Here is a 25,496-nt window from a genome sequence, read left to right as displayed (position 1 = left end):
TCAATAAAAGTTCTACCCATTATTGATAGCCCAAAGATGCTATTATCTATTACAAACGTTATATAAATCTTCTCCAACAGTATAAAGCATTCTCTCTTATATAATACAGTTTTCATTTCATTTATATCTCTAATGAAACAGTTAACTAATACTACCTGCAACATAGTTAGGATGCTTGCTTGTTTGTCCTCCTGGAGGGAGCCTCATTTTTTATACATCTAAATATCCCTCTTAGCAACTGACACAACTTGTACATAGTAGATATTCAATACATGCCTGGTGAATTCAATTAAATGTGCATGAAGTTCAAGGCACCATGTTGCAGACTATTTGTATCACATTTCTGTTTAGAATTCAAGGAACCTCATATGGGAACACCTTTTCAAAGAGCCTCATACGTGAAAAACATTTTTCATACTTTTAGCAAAAATGATGAACTGCATACTCAAATATATGTCTCTTAATATATTAACTCTGATTTGTGGTTCTTTGAGATACTGGTAGTACTTTAAGGTCCTTTATTATATTTACTTGTCAGTATGTGAACTGAATTACGTTAATAACATATAAGACTATATAAGATTAATAACATTTAAAAAATAGATTATAAACAATACATTTGCTGATCATATATATGTATATATATATATATACACACACACACACACTATAATGGTTAATTTTATGTGTCAATTTGACTGGATGCCTAGATATTTGATTAAACCCTATTCTGGGTATTTCTGGGAGAGCATTTTGGATGAAAGTGCCATTTAAATAGGTAAAGTGGGCAAGACAGATTGCTCTCCCCAATACGGGTTGTCCTCATCCAATCACTGGAAGGCCTGTATAGAACAAAATGGTTTACTCACCCCCAGGTAAGAAAGAATTCTTTCTGCCTGACTGCCTTCAAACTAGGACATCAACTTTTTATTGCCTTTGGACACGATCCAAAATATCAACTCTTCCTGGGCCCCGAGCCTTCTGGCCTGCAGAGTGGAACTACACCCTTGGTTCTCCTGGTTCTCAGACCAGAACTGCAGTGTTGCTCTCCTGGTCCCCAGCTTGCCAGCTCATCTTACAGATCTTGGGACTTGTCAGTATCCATGATCACATGAGCTAATAACTCTCTCTTTACACACACACACCCTACTGATCTGGTTTCTCTGGAGACTCCTGCTTAATAAGTATCCAAATATGATATATACATATATATATACATAGAGAGAGAGAGAGAGAGAGAGAGAATATATATGCATGAATCAAACAAAGAAGTGGTAAATTTGTACCGCTGCTGCTAAGTCACTTCGGTTGTGTCCGACTCTGTGTGACTCCATAGATGGCAGCCCACCAGGCTCCCCGGTCCTTAGGATTCCCCAGGCAAGAACACTGGAGTGGGTTGCCATTGCCTTCTCCAAGGCATGAAAGTGAAAAGTGAAAGTGAAGTCGCTCAGTCATATCCGACTCTTAGCGAAATCCAAAAAAAGACAAGATTACTTCTGATTAGGGAAGAAATTTGAAGCAGGGCCAGTTTAAGCTGAGCCTTGAATACAGGGTATGTGTCCCCTTTCCATGTTCTCTTAATGTTTCGTACAGACCTACTAGCCTTGTATTTTCATTATTGTTATTATTAATTGCTTTTTGTCTGTCTCTCCATTACTGATACTTACATTACTACTTGCCCTTTGAGGGCAAAGGCTATTTTTTATTCAGTATCTCTGTAAACCTATGGCCTAATATAGGATTGAATATCTAAGTCCTCAAGAGACGGTCATTGAAAGAATGGTTGGTACTTAGGATGTGCGTTTGCAGAAATGGGGAAGGGCACTGTTATACAAAAGAGGGAAGCCACAAAGCATAGAATCTCTTTAATAATCACTGACTACAACTTTTGCATATGAAAGAGAGGAGTTGAAATATGGTTGGAATCAAACTCTGGAGAGGTTTCCTAGGTTTTGCAAAGGAATCTGTACTTAACTGGGTTAAAAAAGCAGAAGGTTTTTGAAGGAAAAAAAAAAAAGACATGATCAGAGGGGTTACTCTGACAGCAGTTGGGCAAATAGTCAAGAAGCAGAAATAAGTTAGAAGATTATGATAAAAGTTCAAGAGAAAAGAAATGGGGACCCTACCATAGCCCTGGCAATAGGGCGGAAGAGGAGAGGGTAGAATGGCTGGACTTGGGAAGATGACTTGAGAGATCTAGGCAATTAAGTGGACTTGTGGAAAGGCAGGAGTCAGATAAAGATACAAGAAAATGTGACATTAAAACACACACACACACACACATGCAGAGTTGAAAGAGCCAATATAATCCATGGGAAAGAGAAATATGCTTTTTGTCTTTACAGTTATAATGGGCTGGAATATGAACTCTGTGAATGAAACGACTTTGTCCTATCCGTCATTTTATCCCAGAACCTAGGACACCACATAATAGTAACTGATAATACTCGGTGGGTGCTTACTCTCTGCTGGGGACTGTTCTAAGCATTTAACAATCGTATTTAGCTTTCCGCTCTATACCAGTGATTCTCAAAGAGTTATTCCCCAACCAGCAGCATCAGCATCCCCTGGGAACCTGGGAGAAAAGCAAGTTCTCAGACCCTGCCCCAGACCTACTGAATTAGAGATCCTGGAGGTAAGCCCTGCAGTCTGTGTTTTATCAAGTCCTTCTGGTAATTCTGATGCAGGATAAAATGTGAGAACCACTGTTCTATGCCATACCTGCCAGTTACACCTTGCTTCGAGTTCTTTTGGACACACACCCAAAGGGAGATGCTGGATCACACAGTAGTTCTAGCTTTAACTTTTCCGAGGAGCTGCCATGCTGTTTTTCATAATGACTATACCATATACAGTCCCAGAAACGTAAATGAAAGTCCCAGCTTCTCTGTATCCTCACCAACACGTGCTATTTTTTGTTCTCTTAATAGTGGTCAGTCAGTCTAGTGGGTGCGAGATGACATATCTACAACCCTAGCATTTAAATTTGTAATTTAATTTTGTCATTAAATGTTGGACTCTAGAACTAGACAGCCCTGGAGTTTCTTCAAATGCCTGTAATAACTATACATTCAAATTTACAGATAAATGGGAACAAATGGAGGGGAGAAAGGGTGGATTAGTAAGAATTAATGTAGAATAAATGTAGAATAATGTAGTGTGGTTAAAGGCATTTGGTCTTTAAAACAAGTTCATTTGAGGTTTCTGCTGTTTCCTCATATTATCCTTCTAAAGATGACTCTTGATTTTAAGAAGTATAGATATGGTGAAAGTGTGAGTAGCTCAGTTGTGTCTGACTCTTTGCAACCCCATGGACTGTAGCCCGCCAGGCTCCTCTGTCCATGTAATTCTCCAGGCAAAAATACTGAAGTGGGCAGCTATTCCCTTCTCCAGGGGATTTTCCCAACCCCAGGATCCAACCTAGGTCTCCTGCGTCCCTGCATTGCAGGTGGATTCTTTACTGTCTGGTAGGAACCACAATTACTGATACTTACATTGTAAGTTAGTGAAAATAAACACTTAACCTAAGATCCCTTTATTTCACCAGGGATATAGTTCGAATTCCCGGTGCATGTCCAATAATCTTGAAGAGAAAACAAAACGAGAATTTGATTCAGGTTCTAGTCCTAACGTTCCCTGGTGGCTCAGATGGTAAAGCATCTGTCTACAACGTGGGAGACCTGGGTTTGATCCCTGGGTCAGGAAGATCCACTGGAGAAGGAAATGGCAATCCACTCCAGTACTATCGCTTGGAAAATCCCATGGACTAGTCCTAAGAAAATGATTTCAAAAGAATTGCCAAATTAACCATGTGCCAAGCAAGCAGGAAGTAAACAATTACTCACTGAAGGGAAAACCAGAGAATCAAAAAGCTTCGTGTGACCTACATAAACTTGTCTAGTTATTTAAATAAAGGGGCATGCTATCTGGAAAAGTAAAATTTTAGGGCAAATAAATGCAAAGTGTCTATTTATACAGCTCGTGGTAAGGTAAACTTTTTTTCATATAACTGAATAAGCAGTTTACAAAACAAGTTTCATTGAATGAAGGAAACATTTTCATGGGTCAAGATCTTACTAAGTATTCATTATTATTCATAAGCTAGGCTTTAAGTATCATATATTTTTTAAAAATCATATACTATCAATAGCAAGCATTTGTTGAGAACAAGTTAAAAATGGTATATCCTTAACTCAGCAAACTATGAAATGCCTTTACCATCCTCTTTCTCAAGATGTCAGAATATAGTTGGCAACTTTGTAGGAATGGGACAATGCCTATCACATCCCCAACACTTGATTCTGAACACCTAGCCAAATAATAGGGAGGCTTCAATCACTTTCCCAAACTCAGGATCTAACAGTTGTACCTAAATACATGGGAAGTTTACTGTCTGGGTATTCTGACATCACAGGGCAAACTGGGAAAGCCCTTAGCAAGTCAGAAAAGCACTCATCACCTATTAAGCAGTTTTTCAATTGTGGATTTTAAATACCTTGCAGGAAGAATTCATAAACACTTGTGCAAAATTTTTTCTTAACTAGAGAAAACTTACTTATAATTCAGCAGCAGTTTTTAAAACTTAAGACACTTGTGACTCTACTGCAGAGATTCTTAGTTTTCCTTAGGTCACCAGACCCGTCTGAGAGACTGATAACCCAGTTTGAAGGACACGCTGCCCCTAACGTGCTCAGACACGTAAAACTTAGTACATTTCATTGCTTTTTAGATATTCTGAAGCTCAGTTAAGATTCAGAAATCTCAAGGGTTAAATAATTTACACACACATCATGCCTATCTCCAATATTCCAGTTAACTTCTATCTTTAAAAATCTTATTATTAAAGGAATCACAGAGTATACAGAATGAATGCACACTATTTAAATATACTTAGCTACACATATGCTATCCAGTTTAATAAAACACTACCAGTATAAACACCTTCATGATATAAAACTACCAACACTGTACATCCTGTGTATTAAACAAAGTCCTTTGCAAATACCTCCTTGCACATAATGGGAAATTTCTTACGGTTAATGCCTTAAGCATTACCTTCACTTCATAGCTATGGTTTCTATTCACTGGTTGCTTTGCATGTACCATCCAAATTCTTAAGCAGCTCTTGGAATATAAAAGGTAGATAAAACTAGATTTTCTACCAATTCTGGTCAGTCTTATTTCAGATATATAATCAGTGGATCAATTCAAGATATCTTTCTCACATTAGAAAGTCTGTGGAAGAGGCAGGCTTGGTTTCTGTATCAGTGGTTCTGCATCTGCAGATTCAACCAACTGAGGATCGTGTAGTACTGGAGTATTTACTATTGGGAAGAATATTCACATGAGGGGGTCCGTGCAGTTCAAATCAGAGTTGTTCAAGGGTCAACTACATGTCAAAGTTTTAAATGCACATACTCTGATTTAACAATTTTACTACTGGGAAATTATTAGGTTAGTTTTTGCATTTACATGCACTGATATATGAGAAATGATATCTATAGCCAATCCTGAATTCTCCAAAGTTCCCTATCTATGTTATCACAGCTTGGGAATTCCCTGGTGCTCCAGTGGTTTGGACACTGTGCCTTCATTGCCAAGGGCCTTGGTTCAATCCCTAGTCAGGGAACTAAGATCTCACAAGCCACGTGGTATGGCCAAAAATGAATAAAAATTATCACAGCTTGCTACACAAAATATACATATTTATTCCAAAATTTCTTTTCAGAGCCTTGACAACGAAATTAGATCTTCAAATATCAATGGCACTGCTATCCTCAGACTGGATATTCCTATCATAAACTTTTCCTTCTTCATTGTTTCATCAAATCAACTGTGAAACTCTTTCAGCTTTGTTTCCACTGTAACCCCATCATCCCCACCTTTATATGCCCAAGGCCTTATACAATTTTTAGTTCTTTCCCTCGATTATTAAAATGCCCTAGTTAGATTCCTACATAGTTTTTCATCTCATTTGTCCACTTGCATCAAACTTGGAGGTAACAAATCACATCACTCTCCTAAAGATATATCCCAGAAGAAAGTTTAAGTTTCTAGTATTCACTGTCTTCTTCATTCTGACCTCTTGTCTCCCTTTAACCACAGCCCTCCACGTAGGGGATGCTCCAGCCTAACCCGTCTGACCAAACTCTCCCCATCAGAGGGCACAATCCCTGACTCTCAGCATAGCACAGCACAGCAACCCTGAGTGGAATCCCCATTCCTACCTATTTTCAATTTTCTAAATTCTCAGTTCAGTCGCTCAGTCATGTCCAACTCTTTGCGACCCCATGGACTGCAGCACTCCAGGCCTCCCTGTCCATCACCAACTCCTGGAGTTTATGCAAACTCATGTCCATTGAGTTGGTGATGCCATCCGGCCATCTCATCCTCTGTCGTCCCCTTCTCCTCCCACCTTCAATCTTTCCCAGAATCAGGGTCTTTTCAAATGAGTCAGTTCTTCACATCAGGTGGCCAAAGCACTGGAGTTTTGGCTTCAGCATCAGTCCTTCCAAAGAATATTCAGGACTGATTTTCTTTAGGATGGACTTCTAAATTCTAGTCACTCTTCATACACCAACACAAAACCTTCTCTGCCATACCATTTTAAACAGAAAATTGTTCCTCTTCTAAACTCTATCCCTCTATACAGCATTTACTTGTATTTACCTTATTGTTCTATATACATTGATCAGGATCTATCTTCTAGTTATTTTTGTATCTTCCTCACAAGCACAGTGTTTTATACATAGCAGGCTTTTAATAAGTATTTTAAACCTTGAATTAATAAAGGCTCACATTTTTTTCATGTTTTTTTTCCTTAGACCTATACATTTTGATAAAACTACTTTGAATTCTTAAAATAAATATGAACTTCTTGGAATACACAGTCTTTTGTTTTTTAGTTGAAGCATACTGTAATAGCAGGGGGGTTTCCTGGTAGCTCAACTGGTAAAGAACTCGCCTGCAATGCAGGAGACCCCGGTTCAATTCCTGGGTCAGGAAGATCCCCTGCAGAAGGGAGAGACTGCCCACTCCAGTATTCTTGGGCTTCCCTGGTGGCTCATCTGGTAAAGAATCTGCCTGCAACACGGGAGATCTAAGTTTGATCCCTCGGGTGGGAAGATCCCCTGGAGAAGGCTACCCATTCCAGTATCCTGGTCTAGAGAATTCCATGGATTGTATAGTCCATGGGGTCACAAAGAGTCAGACACGACTGAGCGACTTTCACTTATAGTATAATACTACACCATATGATATAAGTTATAGATGTACAATACAGTGATTCACAGTTTTTCAAGGTTATGCTCCATCTATAGTTACTATAAAATATTTGGCTATATTCCCCATGTTGTACGGTATACCTTTATAGCTTGTTCTATACCTAATAGTTTGTACCTCTTATTCCTCTCCCCTTTTCTTATCCTTCCCCACTGGTAATCACTAGTTTATTCTCTGTATCTGTGAGTCTGTTTCCTTTTTGTTTTATTCACTAGTTTGTTGTATTTTTTAGATTCCATATATAAGTGATTTCATGATTATTTAGAATTCAATGAGTGTTTTTCAGAGGGTTGAAGTAGGGTAGCCCAGTGTCTACTTTTCTTACACTCACCAAAACAAAATCAAGCCAAAAAGAAAAAAAAGACTTAATGTTACCTTTTCAACATCGGAGAGAGAAGTGAGTGACTGACTCTGAAGAACCTCTGGTGCAGTGAATGCACGAAGATCCTGATTGGAAATATTTTCGTCTGTAAATGACACACTGCCAGACGGCAGTAGCAGCAGAGACCATGGAGAAATGATGAAGCCAAGAGCAGCAGGGTCAGCTATGCTTACTGCTTTGTAACCGCACAGAATGAAAAGAAAAAAAAAAGACAGGTGTTTAAAATTAAGCAATTATAGATCACTTAAATGAATATCCGAGCATAGTCACAGATAACATGCAGTTACATAAACTAAATCAACATGCCATAAAAAGAGACAAGGTTTCATGCATCTACTACTGTTAGCATTATCAATCACCATGGATCTGGATCTGGCTTAGTCTTTCAAACTTAGACTAGATGGCAGATCTAAGAAACTAGAGAACGTTCATTGTTAGTCACAAGATTGAACTTGGTTTCAATACTCCATCACAGTGATACAGAGATATGAATAAGAATCAATAGTCCTTACATGTTGGTGGTAGGGGAAGGGATCACGGATTCCTCTGAGGATTTGGTGAAAACTATGATCAAGAAACCCTTTCAAGGAAACTGCCCATAAATATAAAACCCTATAAGCAAAAGGTGTTCATGGATCTCCTTAGAGCCCATTTATGGATCCCAGGTTGAGTCCCTGATTTATAGCACAGATTCCTGAAACGGACAGAAACTAATTCCCTTGAGAGTTCATCAGATTTAGAAATAGTAAAAGTTTCCAGCTAAAATGAAAATCTCTTTTTCTGCATCAATATGTATATTTGTCTAGTTTCCATTTGTTCACCATTTCAGTAGAATTTCAGATAGCTTCTATGCTACCACATGGGATCAATGAGGTCATTAATTTTGTTTTGTTTAGATGTTTGTTTATATTGGCACCTAAGAGTTCAGTTTAGAGTGGTTTTTAAAAAATCCTTAGATTTTAATTTTAGCAGGCTTCCTTTAAAAGTAAAACTATATACATTAGGCTCAATAAAAAACAGACTTATTAGAGGGAATTTTATTTTGACCTCACATTTCAAAAGGAAATTAATATAGGTTTTAAGGTAACTGCTAAATGAAACTGAGTTACAGACTCAAGAAATCTCTACAGGAAAGTCACAAAAGGCCTCTGACAAACAGTGACATTATTATTTGATCTTAATGGGTTATATTGCTATCTAACTCAAATCATAAGAAACTGACAGAAGTCTATGGAATAGCTTATCAAATATACAGTAAGTATATTTTCCTAAAATCAACTTCTATTAGAAGAGAATCATTGATCTTTTTTGACTTTTAAACCTCTACCTGCGGTCAAGATTCTAACATCAGAATTTGACTTATGTTGATAAAAAACTAAACTATTAAAATTCATTCCTCCTTTGAAGGTTAAAAAGGCAACTATACCCTCTCCTGCATTCTTATGAATTTGAAACATCTTTAATAATTGTGCCAAGGAAGAGAAAAGTGTTTGAATGCATCTTTATTCAGTCAGTGTACCTTGTGCTGCCCTGAAGCCCAGTTACAGATCAGTGGTCCTCGTATTCCAACTCAACCACACCTCAGGTTGCTAAGAACAAGACTCACAATCCTCACGGCAAAATAAGTTTCAATGAATCATCATAGCTGTTAAGCCTAGGTATACTGTTACTTTTCAGCCACTTTATACACTTTCTTTTTAAAGCTTCTTCTTGGGTATCTCATGCACAAATATCACAAAATTCAGTCAGAGAAGAACTCAAATCAGGTCGAACAATATTTTCTTTGCCAAACCTTGCTATTCATAATATTGAGATTTCATGTGTGTCACAGACATAATAAAATAGCCTATGATCAATTCTTTCAAATTAGCAACTAAAGGCCATTCCCTTCTCCAGGGGATCTTCCTGATCCAGGGATCGAACCTGGGTCTCCCACACTGCAAGCTGATTCCTTACCAGGGAAGCCACCAGGAAAGCCCAAATGGAACAAACACCAGAACAATTCTGAAGGCAATGCACTGATACCTGGTACAAGATGATGATGGCCTGGAGCCACAGTGGTAGTGAGAACCTGTTAGAACGTGAGTGTATTTCAGAGACACTTACAATAAGAATTTCTTGACAGACTGGATGTGGAGTGAGAAAGAGGAGAATCAGAATGACTCCAAGATTTTGGTCTCAGTAACAGGAAGGATGGTGTGTCATCAACTGAGAGTGAGGAGACTATAGGAATAGCATAGGTTGCTGAGGCAGGGCTGGCAGACAGTGGTAGGAATTCAACTTTGCTTTGGGACCTATTAAGTTGAAGATATCTGTTACATATTCAAATGGAGGTGTCAAGAAGGCAGTTGGATCTCAAGTCTAGGAGAAAGATCTGAACTGGAGATATATTTTGGGAGTCATTGCCCTAAGAGATGGTATTGAAAACCCTGTAACTGGATGAGATGAACAAAAAGTCAGTTTTAAGATCGAAAAGAAATCAAGACCAAGGATTGCGCCTTGGGCTACTCCAACATTAATACCAACTGCTCCTTCTCAGGCTTTCCTTCCAGCTTGCTGTTCTTTTCTGGGGCATCCACACAAGTATGGCATCGCAATCTCTCTCTTACAATTCTTTTGTGCATCACTGTCAAGCTCCACTACACCATTTTAATTGTTTATTTAATAGTCTTTCTATCAAGCGGCCCAGCATCCAATCCTGAACCTAAGAGAGGAAGTTGAAATTCCAACTCTCATGCCTAGTTCCTGTCAGCCTTATCTGGGGACAGAATTATGATTTCCGGTATACTTACTGCCATTTGAATTTATAAATTATTAGGGATCACAGCTAATACAGAAGGAGGAGTGCCATCCTGAAGTCTAAATGCTCTGTCCTATCCCACCATTCTTGGTGTTGGTATCCACTCAGACCTCTGGTGGCTCAGTGGTAAAAGAATCTACCTACAATGTAGGAGAGTGCCTGCACTGCAAGAGACGTGGGTTCGATCCCTGGGTCAGGAGGACCACCTGGAGGAGGGTGTGGCAACCCACTCCAGTGTTCCTGCCTGGGAAATTCCATGTGGAGAGAAGACTAGCAGGTCACAGTCCATAAACCTCCACCACACTCTTCCTCCCTGCCCCAGGCAAGACTGCCTCTACCCTCTTCTTTACAGGGTGGCACACAACAGAAATTGCTGCAGGTAAAAGTTATCTACAATTGCTTATAGCTTTGAAATTAACAGGTTTGTTTATTCACTTATCAGTGCAATGAAGGTCAAAAAAACTACACTGAGAAGAAATGTATCTTTCAATTTTTGCTTTAAACAATAGATTTTTTTTAGTTTTTACTGAACATCTAAAGTATACCATTATTTTAAGTAGTACATATATCTAAATGGCTAAGAGGGTAAAATGTCTGTCTGCAGTGCAGGAGACTCGGGTTCGATCCCTGGGTCGGGAAGATCCCCTGGAGAAGGAAATGCCAACCCACTCCAGTATTCTTGCTTGGAGAATCCCATGGATGGAGGAGCCTGGTAGGCTACAGTCCACGGGATCGCAAACAGTCGGACATGACTGAGCAACTTCACTTTCACTTTTTATATCTAAACATAATATTCACGAAACTTCAAGTCATTTGCTCACAGTTGTTGTTGTTTAGTCACTAAGTTGTGTCCGACACTGCAATCCCATAGACTGCAGCATGCCAGGTTCCTCTGTCCTCCACTATCTTCTGGAGTTTGCTCGAATTCACGTCCATTGCTGACAGAGTCCATAGTATTATTGGAAAAATAAAAGGTATTAAAAAAATAAAAATAAGACTGTAAGTATAAGGTATCTAAAAGGGAAAAAAGAATATAAAAGAGGATTTAGAGGAAATTACTTCAGTAACAATGAAGAGAGAATTAATTTTTTTTTGTATGTGCCTTTAAAATGTGTACGATGGGAGGGATTGGGGGCAGTAGAAGGGGACAACCGAAGATGGGATGGCTGGATGGCATCACAGACTCGATGGACATGAGTCTGAGTGAACTCCGGGAGATGGTGATGGACAGGGAGGCCTGGCGTACTGCGATTCATGGGGTCGCAAAGAGTCGGACACGACTGAGCGACTGAACTGAACTGAAGGGGGAGATTCCAAAAAGAGGCAGCCAAGGCAAAAGTATGTGGTCAGGAAATTATTAAATTTGTACAAGGAACAGCAAGAACCTGGAGCAGAGGAATGGTAGAGAGCAGTGAGAAACACAATTACCAAGGTGGGTCATATTTTTACTTGTCAAAAAATACATACAAAGAAATGACACAAATATTATCACTGTTCTCAAGTTCAATTTTTAAATGTCTGGTAATAAAGTTAAAGCAGCTATGACAACAAACTACACTGTTGTCAAATTCCCAAAACACACACACAACATTTAAGCACCACGTTCTTTAGAAAACAAACCACAAAATATATTTTTTAATAATTTAAAGGGTTATGCAAACCTTCATGTGAGGAAACTTAAGAGTCCTGGCTAAAATCTGTCTAATTCACCCTCCTTGTCTAACTAAGAGAGAAAGAATTTAAGGCAAATGTATTCAAAATCCCTCAAAGAATGCTAACAAAAGAACATTTAAAAACAGAATTCCAGAAGCTTGTAATTTGGTGTTCCCTAATGTTTTAGTTGTGTGATGACTGTCCTCAAGAATGCTGTTGTTATGAAAGAGTAAACCTTGATGTGAACCGATTTCAGTACTCAAACGATTCTATTTAAAGGCTTTCACCAACATTCCTCAGAAAAAGCTGCTTACTCAAAACATTATGCAGTTAGAGGCAAACTTAGAAATAAGCAGAAATCTGATATGCAAAGAAACATCTTAGCACTTCTTTCTGATGTGCCTTTCAACTAAGACATATCTACACATTTTCCCTGCACTGAGGGATCTTCTCATTTCCTTTAGATTGTCCACTTCATTTCATTTTTTGGCCCTCCAATTACAGTATAAAATTAGAGAAATGATCGTAACTGGGTAACAAATATGATAAGGCAACAGAACTGAAAGTATCAGGAAATCATCTAAAAACTCAGAATAACAATGAAATCATTTTGACCTGAAAAATCCTCTGGTCTATTTAAGCACATATTATGAGCTTCCTGGGTTGCTCGGTGGTAAAGAAGTCCTCTGCCAATGCAGGGGACACAAGAGATGCAGGTATGATCCTTGACTCTGGAAGATCCAATGGCAACCCATCCCAGTATTCTTGCCTGAAAAATTCCATGGACAGAGGAACTTGGCAGGCTACAGTCCGTGGGGTCACAGAGTCAGACATGACTGAGCAACGGAGCACACACACATGTTCTATTACAGTACTTGGCAAAAATCTATGCAGAGTCCACTGTTTCAAACTCTGAAGGATCTGAGGAAGTCATTCTATCATACAGAATTCACTCATAAACTCAGCTCACATGTGCATTAAAAAAAGACACACAGTGTTAAGTTAATGATCTGGTGTAACAATGCACAAACAGAAAAATACATAGTTTAGAATAAATCCTCTATACTTTAGGACTTTCCTGGTGGCTTAGACAGTTAAAAAGTGTCTGCCTACAATGTGGGAGAGCCGGGTTCAATCCCTGGGTCAGGAAGATCTCCTGGAGAAGGAAATGGTAACCCACTCCAGTATTCTTGCCTGGAAAATCCCATGGATGGAGAAGCCTGGTGGGCTACAGTCCATGGGGTCGCAAAGAGTCGGACACGACTTAGCAATTTCACTTTCACTAATAGTTAAGCTTTGTGATTAAATCATTTAAGATTCACTGGAACCAAAAAAAAAAAAAAAAAGAAGGACAGGGGAGAGGATTCAAATAAATAAAATTAGGTATGAAAAAGAACTTGCAACTGATACCACAGAAATACAAAGGATCATAAACAACTAGTCCAATAAAGTGGACAACCAAAAAGAAATGGACAAATTCTTAGAGAGAGACAACTTTCTAAGACTGAACCAGCAAGAAATAGAAAATGAACAGACCAATACAAGTACTGAAATTGAAACAGTAATTAGAATACTTCCAACAAGCCAAAGTCCAGGACAAGAGAATGTCACAGGCAAATTCTATTAACATTTCAAGAAGAGTTAACATCTACACCTCTGAAACTCTTCCAAAAAAATTGCAGAGGAAGACTTCCCAAGCTGATTCTATGAGGCCACTGTCACCCTGTTACCTAAATCAGAAAAAGATACCACCAAAAAGAAAACTACAGGCCAGTATCACTGATGAACATAGATGCAAAAATATTCAACAAAATACTAGCAAACCAAATCCAACAACATGTTAAAAAAACTGTACACCATGATCAAATACAATTAACTCCAGGTATGCAAAGATTCTTCAATATCTGTGACTCAATCAGTGTAATACATTAACAAACTGAAGAATAAAAAACCATATGATCATCTCAACAGATACAGAAAGTTTTTAACAAAATTCAATACTCACTTAAGATAAAATATATCCAGAAAGTGGGAATAGAGGAAACTTAAGTGGAGTGGAGTCGCTCAGTCGTGTCCGATTCTTTGCAACCCCATGGACTGTAGCCTACCAGGCTCCTCTGTCCATGGGATTTTCCAGGCAATAGTACTGGAGTGGGTTGCCATTTCCTTCTCCAGGGGATCGTCCCAACCCAGGTATTGAACGCGGGTCTCCCACATTTTAGACAGATGCTTTACCATCTGAGCCACCAGGGAAGAGGAAACACACCTCAACAAAGTTGGAGAAGGAAATGGGACCCACTCGAGTATTCTTGCCTGGAGAATCCCATGGACAAAGGAGCCTGGGAGGCTACGGTCCACAGGATCACAAAGAGTTGGACACAACTGACCAACGGCACCCCACTCCAGTCACAAAGAGTTGGACACAACTGACCAATGGCACCCTACTCCAGTGTTCTTGCTTGAAGAATCCCAGGGACAGGGGAGCCTGGTGGGCTGCCATCTATGGGGTCGCACAGAGTCGGACACGACTGAAGCGACTTAGCAGCAGCAGCAGCAGAAGTAACTTTGCATGCACGAACCTCAATATAATAAAGGCCACATATGACAAACCCACAGCTTATATCATTTTCAACAGTGAAAAGCTGTTGAGAAATTTTCCTTTAAGATTAGGAACAAGGCAAAGATGCCCATTGTCATCACTTTTATTCAACATAGCTTTGGAAGTCCTAGCCACAGTAATCAAACAAGAAAAAGAAATAAAAGGAATACAAATTGGAAAAGAAGTAAAACTGTTATTGTTTGCAGATGACATGACATTATACATAGAAAAACCTAAACATAGTTCCAGAAAACTACCAGAGCTCATCAATAAATTCAACAATGTTTCAGGATACAAAATATACACAAATCTCTCATATTCTTATATATTCACATCAGAAGATAAGAAAAAGAAATTAAATACATAATCCCATTTACCACTGCATCAAAAAGAATAAAATACCTAGGAATAAACCTCCCTAAAGAGACAAAAGACTCATAAAAACTATAAGGTGCTGATAAAAGAAATTGGAGACAACACAGATGGAAGAATATACCTTGTTCTTGGATTGGAAGAATCAATATTGTCAAAATGGTTATAGTATCCAAGGCAATCTACAGATTCAATGTAATTCCCATCAAATTACCAATGACACAATGAGAACAAAAAATTCTAAAATTTATATGGAAACATAAAAGACCCCAAAGAGCCAAAGCAACCCTGAGAAACAAAAACAGAGCTGGAGGAATCAGACTCCTTGACTTAAGACTATACTACAAAGCTACAGCAATCCAAACATTATGGTACTGGCACATAAACAAAAGTGCAGATCAATGAAACAGAATAGAAAGCCCAGAAATTAACTCATGCACCTATAGTCAATTAACCTATAACAAAGGAGGCAAAAATACACAATAGAGAAAAAAACAGTCTATTCAATAAGTGGGTAATTACATGAAAAAGAATGAAATCAGAACACTCTATAACACCATGCACACAAAAATAAACTTAAAATGGATCAAAGACATAAATGTAAGGCTGGATACTGTAAAACTGTAAGACGAAAACAGGCAGAACACTCTGACATAAATTGCAGCAGTATCTTTTTTGAGCCACTTCCTAAAGTGATGGGGAAAAAAAAACAAAAATAAGCAAATGGGATCTAATTAAACTTAAAAGATTCTGCACATCAAATGAAACCATAAACAAAACAGAAAACAGGCAACCCTCAGAATGGGAGAAAATATTTGCAAATGAAGCAACAGACAAGGGATTAATTTCCAAAATATACAAACAGCCCGTGTAGTTCTAGGTCAAAAAAAAAAAAACAAGCAACCCAATCAAAAAATGCATGGAAGGCCTAAATAGACATTTCTCCAAAGACAACATTCAGATGGCCAACAAATACATGAAAAGATGCTTAACATCACTAGTTATTACAGAAATGAAAATCAAAACTGCAATGAGGTTATCACCTCACACCAGTCAGAATGGTCATCATAACAAAACCTACATCATAACAAAGCAATAAATGCTGGAGAGGATGTAGAGAAAATGGATCCCTCCTACAATGTTGGAGGGAATGTAAATTGGTAGAGCCACTGTGGAGAACAATATGGAAGTTCCTTTAAAAACTAGAAATACAGTTATTATCAGCTCAGTTCAGTTGCTCAGTCATGTCTGACTCTTTGCATCCCCATGGACTGCAGCACTCCAGGCCTCCCTGTCCATCACCAACTCCCAGAGTTGGCTCAAACTCATGTCCATTGAGTCAGTGATGCCTTCCAACCATCTCATCCTCTGTCGTCCCCTTCTCCTCCCGCCTTCGATCTTTCCCACCATCAGGGTCTTTTCAAATGAATCAGCTCTTTGCATCTGGTCGCCAAAGTACTGGAGTTTCACCATATGACCCAGTAATTTCACTTCTGGGCATATATCCAGAGAAAACTGTAATTTGAAAGGATGTATATACCCTGATGCTCACCGCAGCACTATTTACAATAGCCAGGGCATGGAAGCAATCTAAATGCCCATCAACAGAGAAGTGGATAAAGAAGATGTGGTACACACACACAGTGGAATATTACTTGGCCATAAAAAAGAATGAAATAATGCCATTTGCAGCAGTAAGGATGAACCCAGAGACTGCCACACTAAGTGAAGTAAGTCAGACAGAGAAGGACAAAATCTCATATGATATCATTCATATGTGAAATCTAATTTGTTTAAAGAAGAAACAGAAACAGAGATATCCAAAATAAACTTATGGTCACCAAAGGGGACACATGGGTGGTGGTGGTGGGGGGGGGGGCAGATAAATCAGAAGCCTGGGATGAACACACAAACATACTACTATATGAAAGACAGATAGTACAAGAATCTACTCTATAGCACAGGAAAAGTGAAAGTGAAAACTGCTCAGTGCGTCTGACTCTTTGTAACGCCATGGACTATACAGTCCATGGAATTCTCCAGGCCAGAATACTGAGCACTATTAAATATTCTGAGATACCTATATGAGGAAAGGATCTTAAAAAGATAATGAACATATGTATGTGTGTAACCAAAATACTCTGCTGTACACCAAAAACCAACATAACACTAAATTAACTATATTCCAAATTTAAAAAAAAGACATATATATATGTATATATAAAATTACTTTTGTGATTACTTTGACCATCTGATGTGGAGTTGACTCATTGGAAAAGACCTTGATGCTGGGAAAGACTGAGGGCAAAAGGAGAAGGAGGGGCAGAAGATGAGATGGTTGGATGGCATTACTGACTCCATGGACATGAATTTGAACAAATTCGAGGAGATAGCGGAAGACTGAGGAGCCTGGTGTGCTGCAGTCCATGGGGTCGCAAAGAGTTGGACACAACTCAGTGAATGAAGAACACCACATACACATATATATATAAGATATACATATAATCTATATTAGTAAAACTAAATTGGTTATGACTATTAAAAGCAATAGGGCTTAAATGAACAATATGAATAGAAGGCAGCAAGTATCAAAGGATTTGTCCTTCTTTTCAGCAAATCTCCTTGGCCACCTGATCAGCATTAAGGAAACAGCTGCAGAAACATTTTTCCATTGCATTCTTATCATATTCTGAAGAAACAGCCCACATTGTTCCTTTAACATATTAACTTTTCCCTCTCTCATTTTTCTTCAGCATTCACCTTTCTCACCAATCTTCTTTATCTTCATTAATAAAAACTGCACACCTCAAATTATATTATATGCCAAAATACTGAACATTATGCTTTTGTAACTGTTTCACACACTTCTTCTAGAATATAAGAGGCCTAATAGGAAATATAAATTTCCAAAAAAATCAAGTATAATGACATTATGATAAGGTAATTGCAATACTTAATATGAATTTGTTTACAATGCTAACTCTAGACCACAAGTCCACGTCTTAAAAACATAGTTCTGCCCTGCTCTCGGACAACAACTTAACAATTTACATTTTGCAGATCACAAAAATAAATATTATTTTGACTATTATAAAGAAAAGTTTTCTTTCAACTTTTGAACATCAAGAACTTTATCTCTGCATTTTCTTTTTATTCTCCAATCTTTATTACTTGCAGTTACATTTTCAAGTGTGAGGAAAGGAAATGTCAGCTTTTTTGACAAATATTCACAAAGTCTCTGATTTTGATGGCTTTGGGGTAACTGAGAAAGCACAGAGGCCTTCTCTCTCCTAAAACACAGGATTTTTGTGTGAATTCTGGAGACTGGGTACAGGATTCTACACAGTACTTTCCAAAAGCTTCCTGGGGATTCAGATGGGCACATCAATCTACCAAACAGACAAATAAGAATCAATGCCCTTATTAGAGTCAATAAAATGGTACCATAGCTCAAGTAAGTTGCAACTTGACCTTGCACATGGCTCCATTTCTATGTCAATTAACTATTACTAAGGATATCATGAGATAGAATATGTATGACTTTATATCCTTCCTTAATGCTCAAATTTCTTTTTAACTTATAAAGCCACAAATGAGGCATTTAATAAGAGATATGGTAAGCCAGAAAGTTTTACAAGTAACTATTTTTATCAAATTATAATAAAGTCACTTTGATTTAGAAAGGCAGAATGACTATCAGAAATAATTTTAGACTAGAAGTGAGACTTAAATAGCTCTTCTCTATTTATAAGGAGGAAGCAGAATAAATGGCACGGAACTGAGGATGTCATTGATTGAGAACTTAGAAATAAATTGCCTTATGCAGCTAATAAAATTATCTTTGACTTTTTTCTATCTTGTTCCCAAAGGAAAGCAAACTACAAATGAACTTCCGATGCACTTTGCTTCTTTTCTGATACTTGCTTACAGCCAATGAATATCTACGTTGTATCTGTTCAAGCCTTGGGGTGAGCCACTTTGATCTCTTCTACCCTGTCTGAAATGTCAATGTGGTATTAAGCACACAACCAGTACATGGAAAAGATCCTGGGATTAATACCAATTTTTATTTCCCCAAGGAGAGTTTAAGCTTTGAGAGCAAAACTGTTTCTTATGTTATTTTAGGCTGTGGACTTCCAAGAGACACATTTGCTTGAAGGTGGTTTTTTTCTTAAAATGCACAAGTCATATCTTATTTGAATATTCCATTCCACAGTTGTAAAAATGTTAATCCTGAATGGGAAAATCTATTTAAAAACTTGACTTTCATTGTGAGTTTAACAATTTTGTCTATGCAACCTTGGAATTAAGTGCTAAGCTGCTTAAAGCACTGGTGTTTGTGCGGCCACCTAAAAACTTCACGACAGCCTTTGTCGATCACACAACTGCTGCAGCGTGTTCTGCCCAACAAAATAAACTAGAACTGAAGAAATTAGCAAATAGATGTAAGTTATATAGTAAAGGCCTTTTACCCAGTAGATGTTTTGGGGTTTCCAGCCAATACAAAGTTTCAGGTTAAAGATCCTCCACCCTTGCTATTTGCATAAAGCCAGGAGAGAAAAAGAACACAAAATTTAAAAGATGAACTCAGCAACTTCTCTTTAGGTTTGAAGGACCTGGAATTTATAAAAGGACTGGAAAACCAACAATTCCAAGGGTGACTGTCATTTATTTTTGAAGAACGAGATGAAAAGGTCAATGAAGATTACTGTATATTTTCAGCCTGCAGTGGAAGGAAATATATAGTGTTCCAGAGAGGAACTGGCTTTATTTACGGTGACATGATTCCATATAAACATGATCTGTAGCTACTTATCAAAAATATTTTATGCTCACTAATGCTATTCTCTGTGGCTCTTTAGATGATCACCCTCCTATTTGAAAGAAATTTTCCTTCTCAAAGGGAAAAGGAGGGAGGAGGCTTATTTAAATGGCAAACATCTATTTTTCAAAAAGAAATATTAGAATCTCTTATAAAAATGTTAATCATAACTGGTACACATCACCCCAGCACAGAAAAATCTTTACTTGTCACTAAATGATACAAGCATAAAACCCCCTAATTTCTATATTTGAGAAAAGAAATGTGAGAATTGTAAAATGTTTTCCTTGAAAAGTTTAGTAGATAATGTGGAAAAATCTCTGTCAAAATGTTGAGTGAAAGAAGTCAGACACACAAGAGTTCACATTGCATGATTCTATTTATAGGATGCTTAAAATTAGATTTTTAAAAACTTATTTATGTCATAATCATGATTACTCTTGGTAACCAAGAATTGATTAAGAGGAAGCAGGAGAAACCTTCTGGGGTGCTAGAAACAATCGAGGCTGTGGTTATACAACTATGAACATTTATAAAATTCATTAGACAGTACAATTAAGAATAATGCTGCCAACTATACCTGACTGGAAAAATTCCTGTATTAAATTTAAAAATATATATAGTAAATATATATTTGTCAGCAAAGAAGGGGCTAGAGAGCATGACCTGTAGCTGATTTCATCTCTAAATGTATGATTCTTTAAGCTTATAAAATGGCCTGTTTTTCACATCTAGAGCCAAAAGAATTTAAAATCAAAACATAGTATATTGACAATAGTTGTGGAGGAGGGATGGTTTACTACAAGGGCCTTATACACTTGTTAACCCACATTATTCATTTTAAGAATGTTAGATACTAAATTAATTTCAGGTTTTATAGTTTGTTTCCAGGGAACATATATGGGGTAATTGTATCTGGTTCAAACACATTTAACTTGAAGAACCTGTTCATTCTGGCTTTATGAAGGCAGGACAAGACATAGCACGTCAAAGACAACTAGTAAACCCTGTTAATCAAGAAAATTATGATTGTAAATAACTAGGAATGTAATACAGAGAGACAAGTTAGGCTTTGGTCTTTTAAAAGCTGCAGAGACTATATAAAGATTTACTCAAAAGCTTTTAATCCACAAAATTTTCCATATTCCTTATAAAGGCTTAAAGAAACAAACCAACCAGTAAGTCAATTTGAAGCTCAGTACTTTGTCTCCCTTTTCATGAATTGAGTTACTTACTCTCCTTTGATTCCACCAGATTGGAAGTTCCACATTTTCTCTATTTTTGTTTTGTGATTACCATTACAAACTTTAAGGTCAAGAAACCAATCATTCTCATAAATAGAATCAAACCTGTAAGTTGTTTTACTCCTACCATCTATCCAAGTCTAAGTCTTACTATTTTATTTATAATGTTAAATTTGACATCATTATAAATGTTTCATATGGCCAATGTTTATTTAGATTTATTATCAAGTTGACTAATTTGCTTTCATTCCTTCTTCCTTCTGAATTAAATTTCTTACATCCTGAAATACACCTTTTAGCAATTTGCTCAGTGAGGGTTTGTTGATGGTAAATACACTTGAGTTTTTGTCTGAAAATGTGGACAAAAAAGAGAAACATTTTTCTGTTTTAAAAAAATATTTATTTATTTGGCTGCATTGGGTCTTAGCTATGGTGCAAGGGCTCAGTAGTCGTGGCACATGGACTCACGCCACGTGAGTTCCCCGACTTGACTCTCAAGCACTGGACCACTAGAGAAGTCCCTTTTCTTGAACCTCAGTTTAGAAGGACATTAAATTCTAACTGCATATTTTAGTAGCCACTAGCCACAGGGTCGCAAAGAGGAGTACCTGACTGAGCAACTGAACTGAACTGATAGCCACACATCACTGCTGCTGTTGTTCAGTCACTAAGTCATCTTCAACTCTTTTGCAACCCCATGGACTATAGCCCATCAGGTTCCTCTGTCCATGGAATTTCCCACACAAGAATACCAGAGTGGGTTGCCACTGCCTTCTCCAGGGGATCTTTCTAACACAGGGATCAAACCTGGGTCTCCCAGGTGGCTCAGTGGAAGCCCTGTGGGCTCAGTGGTAAAGAATTCACTCGCAATGCAGGAGAGGTGGATTTGAACTCTGGGTTGAGGAGGAAACAATTTCATCATTCTTGCTGGAAAAATCCCATAGACAGAGAAACCTGGTGGGCTACAGTCCATAGGGTTGCAAAGAGTCAGACATGAGTGAGCAACTGAGCATGCACACACAACTACAAATGGCTTTTAAGAACTTAAATGTGGCTAACATAACTGAGGGATTAAATTTCAAATTTAGAGTACTTTTATCTATTTTTTACGGAAATATAGTTGATTTACAATGTTATGTTAGTTTTTGGGGTATAACAAAGTGATTCACTATTATATATATACGTATACATTCTTTTCCATTATGGTTTATTACAAGATATTGAATATAGTTCCCTGTGCTACACAGTAAGACCTTATTTTGTATCCATTCTATATACAACAGTTTGCATCTGCTAGTCCCAAACTCCCCATCCAACCCCTCCACCACCCTCCTCCTCTCTGGTAACGACAAGTCTGTTCTCTATGTTTGTGGATCTGTTTCTGTTTCATAGACAAGTCTGTGCCATATTTTAGGTTCCATATATAAGTGATATCATATGGTATGTTCAGGAGGCGACTAAATAGAACTGAACTGAATGTCTTTTTTGGAGGCATGTCTATTGAGGTTGGCCATTTTTTAATTAGGTTGTATAAGCTGTTTGTATATTTTGGAAATTAAGCTCTTGTCAGTCACATCATTTGCAAATATTTTCTCGCAGTCCAAAGATTGTCTTTTTACTTTTATTTATTGCTTTCCTTGTTTTGCAAAAGCTTATGAGTATTTGATTAGGTCCCTTTTGCTTATTTTTGCTTCTATTTCTATATTACACACTAAAGAATCAAAGCCATATGTTTCAGTACATGCAGAAAAAAATTTTGATTCTTAGAGGTATAAATGTTCTAGAAGAAAGCATGTTGTTGTTTAATTGCTAAGTTGTGTCTGACTCTATTGTGACCCCATGGACTTGCAGCCCTCCAGGCTCCTCTGTCCATGGGATTTCCCAGGCTATACCTGGGGGGGGTTGCCATTTCCTTCCTCAAGGGATCTTCCTGACCCAGGGATCAAACCCGTGCCTCCTGCATTGGCAAATGAGTTATTTACCACTGAGCCACCAGGGAAGCCCAAAGAAAGCCTAGGAGACAGTAACTGTGACTCTGAGTTGGACAAAGATTTCTTAGATAATGACACTGAATGGATGATTCATAAAAGAAAAAAGGATAAAGTCACCTTTACCAGAATTTGTAACTGTAAGCTAAAACTTTCAACACAGCAATAATTTCATTTCTAAAGATTATCCAGAATGCATGTGAGAACAGCATTAAAAAAAAATTTATCCAGAACTTAATTATCATGAGCCCCTGCATGAGTTCATTCATGATGTAAAAGCTAAAATCTTAAGTATGTATACATTTTCAGATATATGCTTTCCCAATCAGTTAATAAGATGAACTGAGAAAGATATATATAATGAGAAGTCATGATACAAGTAGACCTCTGATTATGAAATTCCTCCAGAACTTTTATTTCAATGGCCACATTTAATTTCCTAATTAAAGAAATTAGTGAGGCAAAAAGGTAAAATTCAGCTATCTTATTATTTACAAATGATATCTAAGTTACAATACAAATTATTTAAAAATTAAGGAAGGATTAAAAAACATACTAGGTAAATGGCAAGGAAGCACAGGTGACAATATTAAGAGCAGAGGAATAGGATTTTAGGTGATGAGTAGTTAAAATGGGAGAGGGGGAAGCTTATTTTACAGTGAAAAAAGATCCAGTCCATTTAAATTAGTCATTAGCCATTATATGTGTCATAAAATAGCACAGAAACATGAAGAAGACAGACAAAAACTTCCTTATAGTTAAAAGTTTAAACTTTCCCTAAGAACAATAAGGATATAGGAAAAAAATTTAAAGCACAAACATCTAATAAGCTTAAGTTATACCTTAGAAATAGAAAAAACACATTCTTTTCAAATTCTCACAAATATCCTACAGGATATTACAAAAATAGACCACGTGGCAAGGCTGTGACAAAAATCTCAAAAAACTCTAAGAAGTAATCACACTGATCTTGTTTTAAGATTCATAAGACAGTAACACTAAGGAACTTATAACAAAAAAACCACTTATCATCATCACCATCATCAAAATGTGTGGAATCACATTTGAATATATCTCTCAACAAGGTCATGCTTAGATATCATTATTCTATAAATATTTGCCAAACAATTTTGTTTTTAAAAAGGACTCAAATTACTAGGAGTCTCAAAAACATGAAGAAATAATTTTCTTGACCTTCTGTTCAATAATCCCCCATTAGAAATGCTTATTTTCAGCCATTATTTATACTAATAGGAATGTCAATTTGCACTGAAAAAGACACAGTAGCAACACACAAGTTCAAGAAAATAAAGGGGAAAAAAATTCCATAAGAATTAAGAGATTATATAACAGACACAAAAGGACAAAGGAAATCTAGAGAGGAAAATACATTATAAAAAAACAAATTTCTTGGAGACCACTGTATTTTACCTGCTTTGTTCACCATAATGTTCCCAGTATTATTCATAAGTGTGTCTACCAAGATAAACACCATTCATCCATAAAATAAGCAAACAAAATAGTTATTTTTATTTCAGTTTGTTAAAACAAAAGGAGAAGAACTTGTGGCAAAAAGATACTGCTGAAAAGAAAAAAGGGGAAAAAAGACAGCATGCTATCAAATAAAAGGAATGAAAAACCAGAGATGTGCTGTGCTCAGTCGCTCAGCCTTGTCCAACTCTTTGAGACCCCATGGACTGTAGCCTGTCAGGCTCCTCTGTTCACGGGATTTCCAAGGCAAGAATGTTGGAGTGGGTTGCCATTTCCAACTCCAGATCTTTCCAACCCAGGGATCGAACCCATGTCTCCTATATTGCAAGTGGATTCTTAACTACAGAGCCATTTAGGAAACCCTTAGATTTCAGATAAACTAAATCAAATAAGCATGAGTTTCCTCCAAATAAATAGAAAATTCCAACTAGCAATCTTAAGAGTTGGTAATCTCCAGAGTGCCAAAGAACACAAATTCAATTTCTCTGTATCACTGATGTTATTCTGTGAGTTGAACGGAAGGCTTTATGATAACCAGATCCCACTGGGCAGTGTTTAAGATATAGCTGCCTCACAATTAATTTTATGAACACATCCAATAAATCTCTTTACTGTAATGGGTCAACATGTTATGCAATAACTGCATCTCAGTGACAAGGACTTAATATTCAGATGTTTGATCTCTACTGTAAGTGCAAGTATTAGTCACTCAGTCGTGTCTGACTCTTTGCAACCTAAGGACAGTAGCCCGCCAGGCTCCTCTGTCCATGGGATTCTCGAGGCAAGAATACTGGAGCGGGTAGCCATTCCCTCCTCCAGGGGATCTTCCCAATCCAGGGGTTGAACCCAGATCTCCTGCAGTGG

At 37.5% G+C, this 25,496-nt stretch overlaps 1 protein-coding gene across 5 annotated transcripts in view; it reads right to left on the bottom strand.

The window, feature by feature from the left end:
• Positions 1 to 25,496, bottom strand: part of PTPN13 (protein tyrosine phosphatase non-receptor type 13) — a 223,528-nt gene that overhangs the window by 141,191 nt on the left and 56,841 nt on the right. For all 5 annotated transcript variants that reach the window (XM_068975016.1, XM_068975017.1, XM_068975018.1 and 2 more), the window contains one exon: positions 7,657 to 7,835. In XM_068975016.1, the coding sequence (XP_068831117.1) occupies positions 7,657 to 7,835 (179 nt within the window). The remainder of the gene's footprint in view (positions 1 to 7,656; positions 7,836 to 25,496) is intronic.

This window comes from Capricornis sumatraensis, chromosome 7, assembly GCF_032405125.1.
Source record: "Capricornis sumatraensis isolate serow.1 chromosome 7, serow.2, whole genome shotgun sequence".
In the NCBI taxonomy this organism is placed as follows: domain Eukaryota; kingdom Metazoa; phylum Chordata; class Mammalia; order Artiodactyla; family Bovidae; genus Capricornis; species Capricornis sumatraensis.
This window is presented reverse-complemented; position numbering and strand designations above follow the sequence as displayed.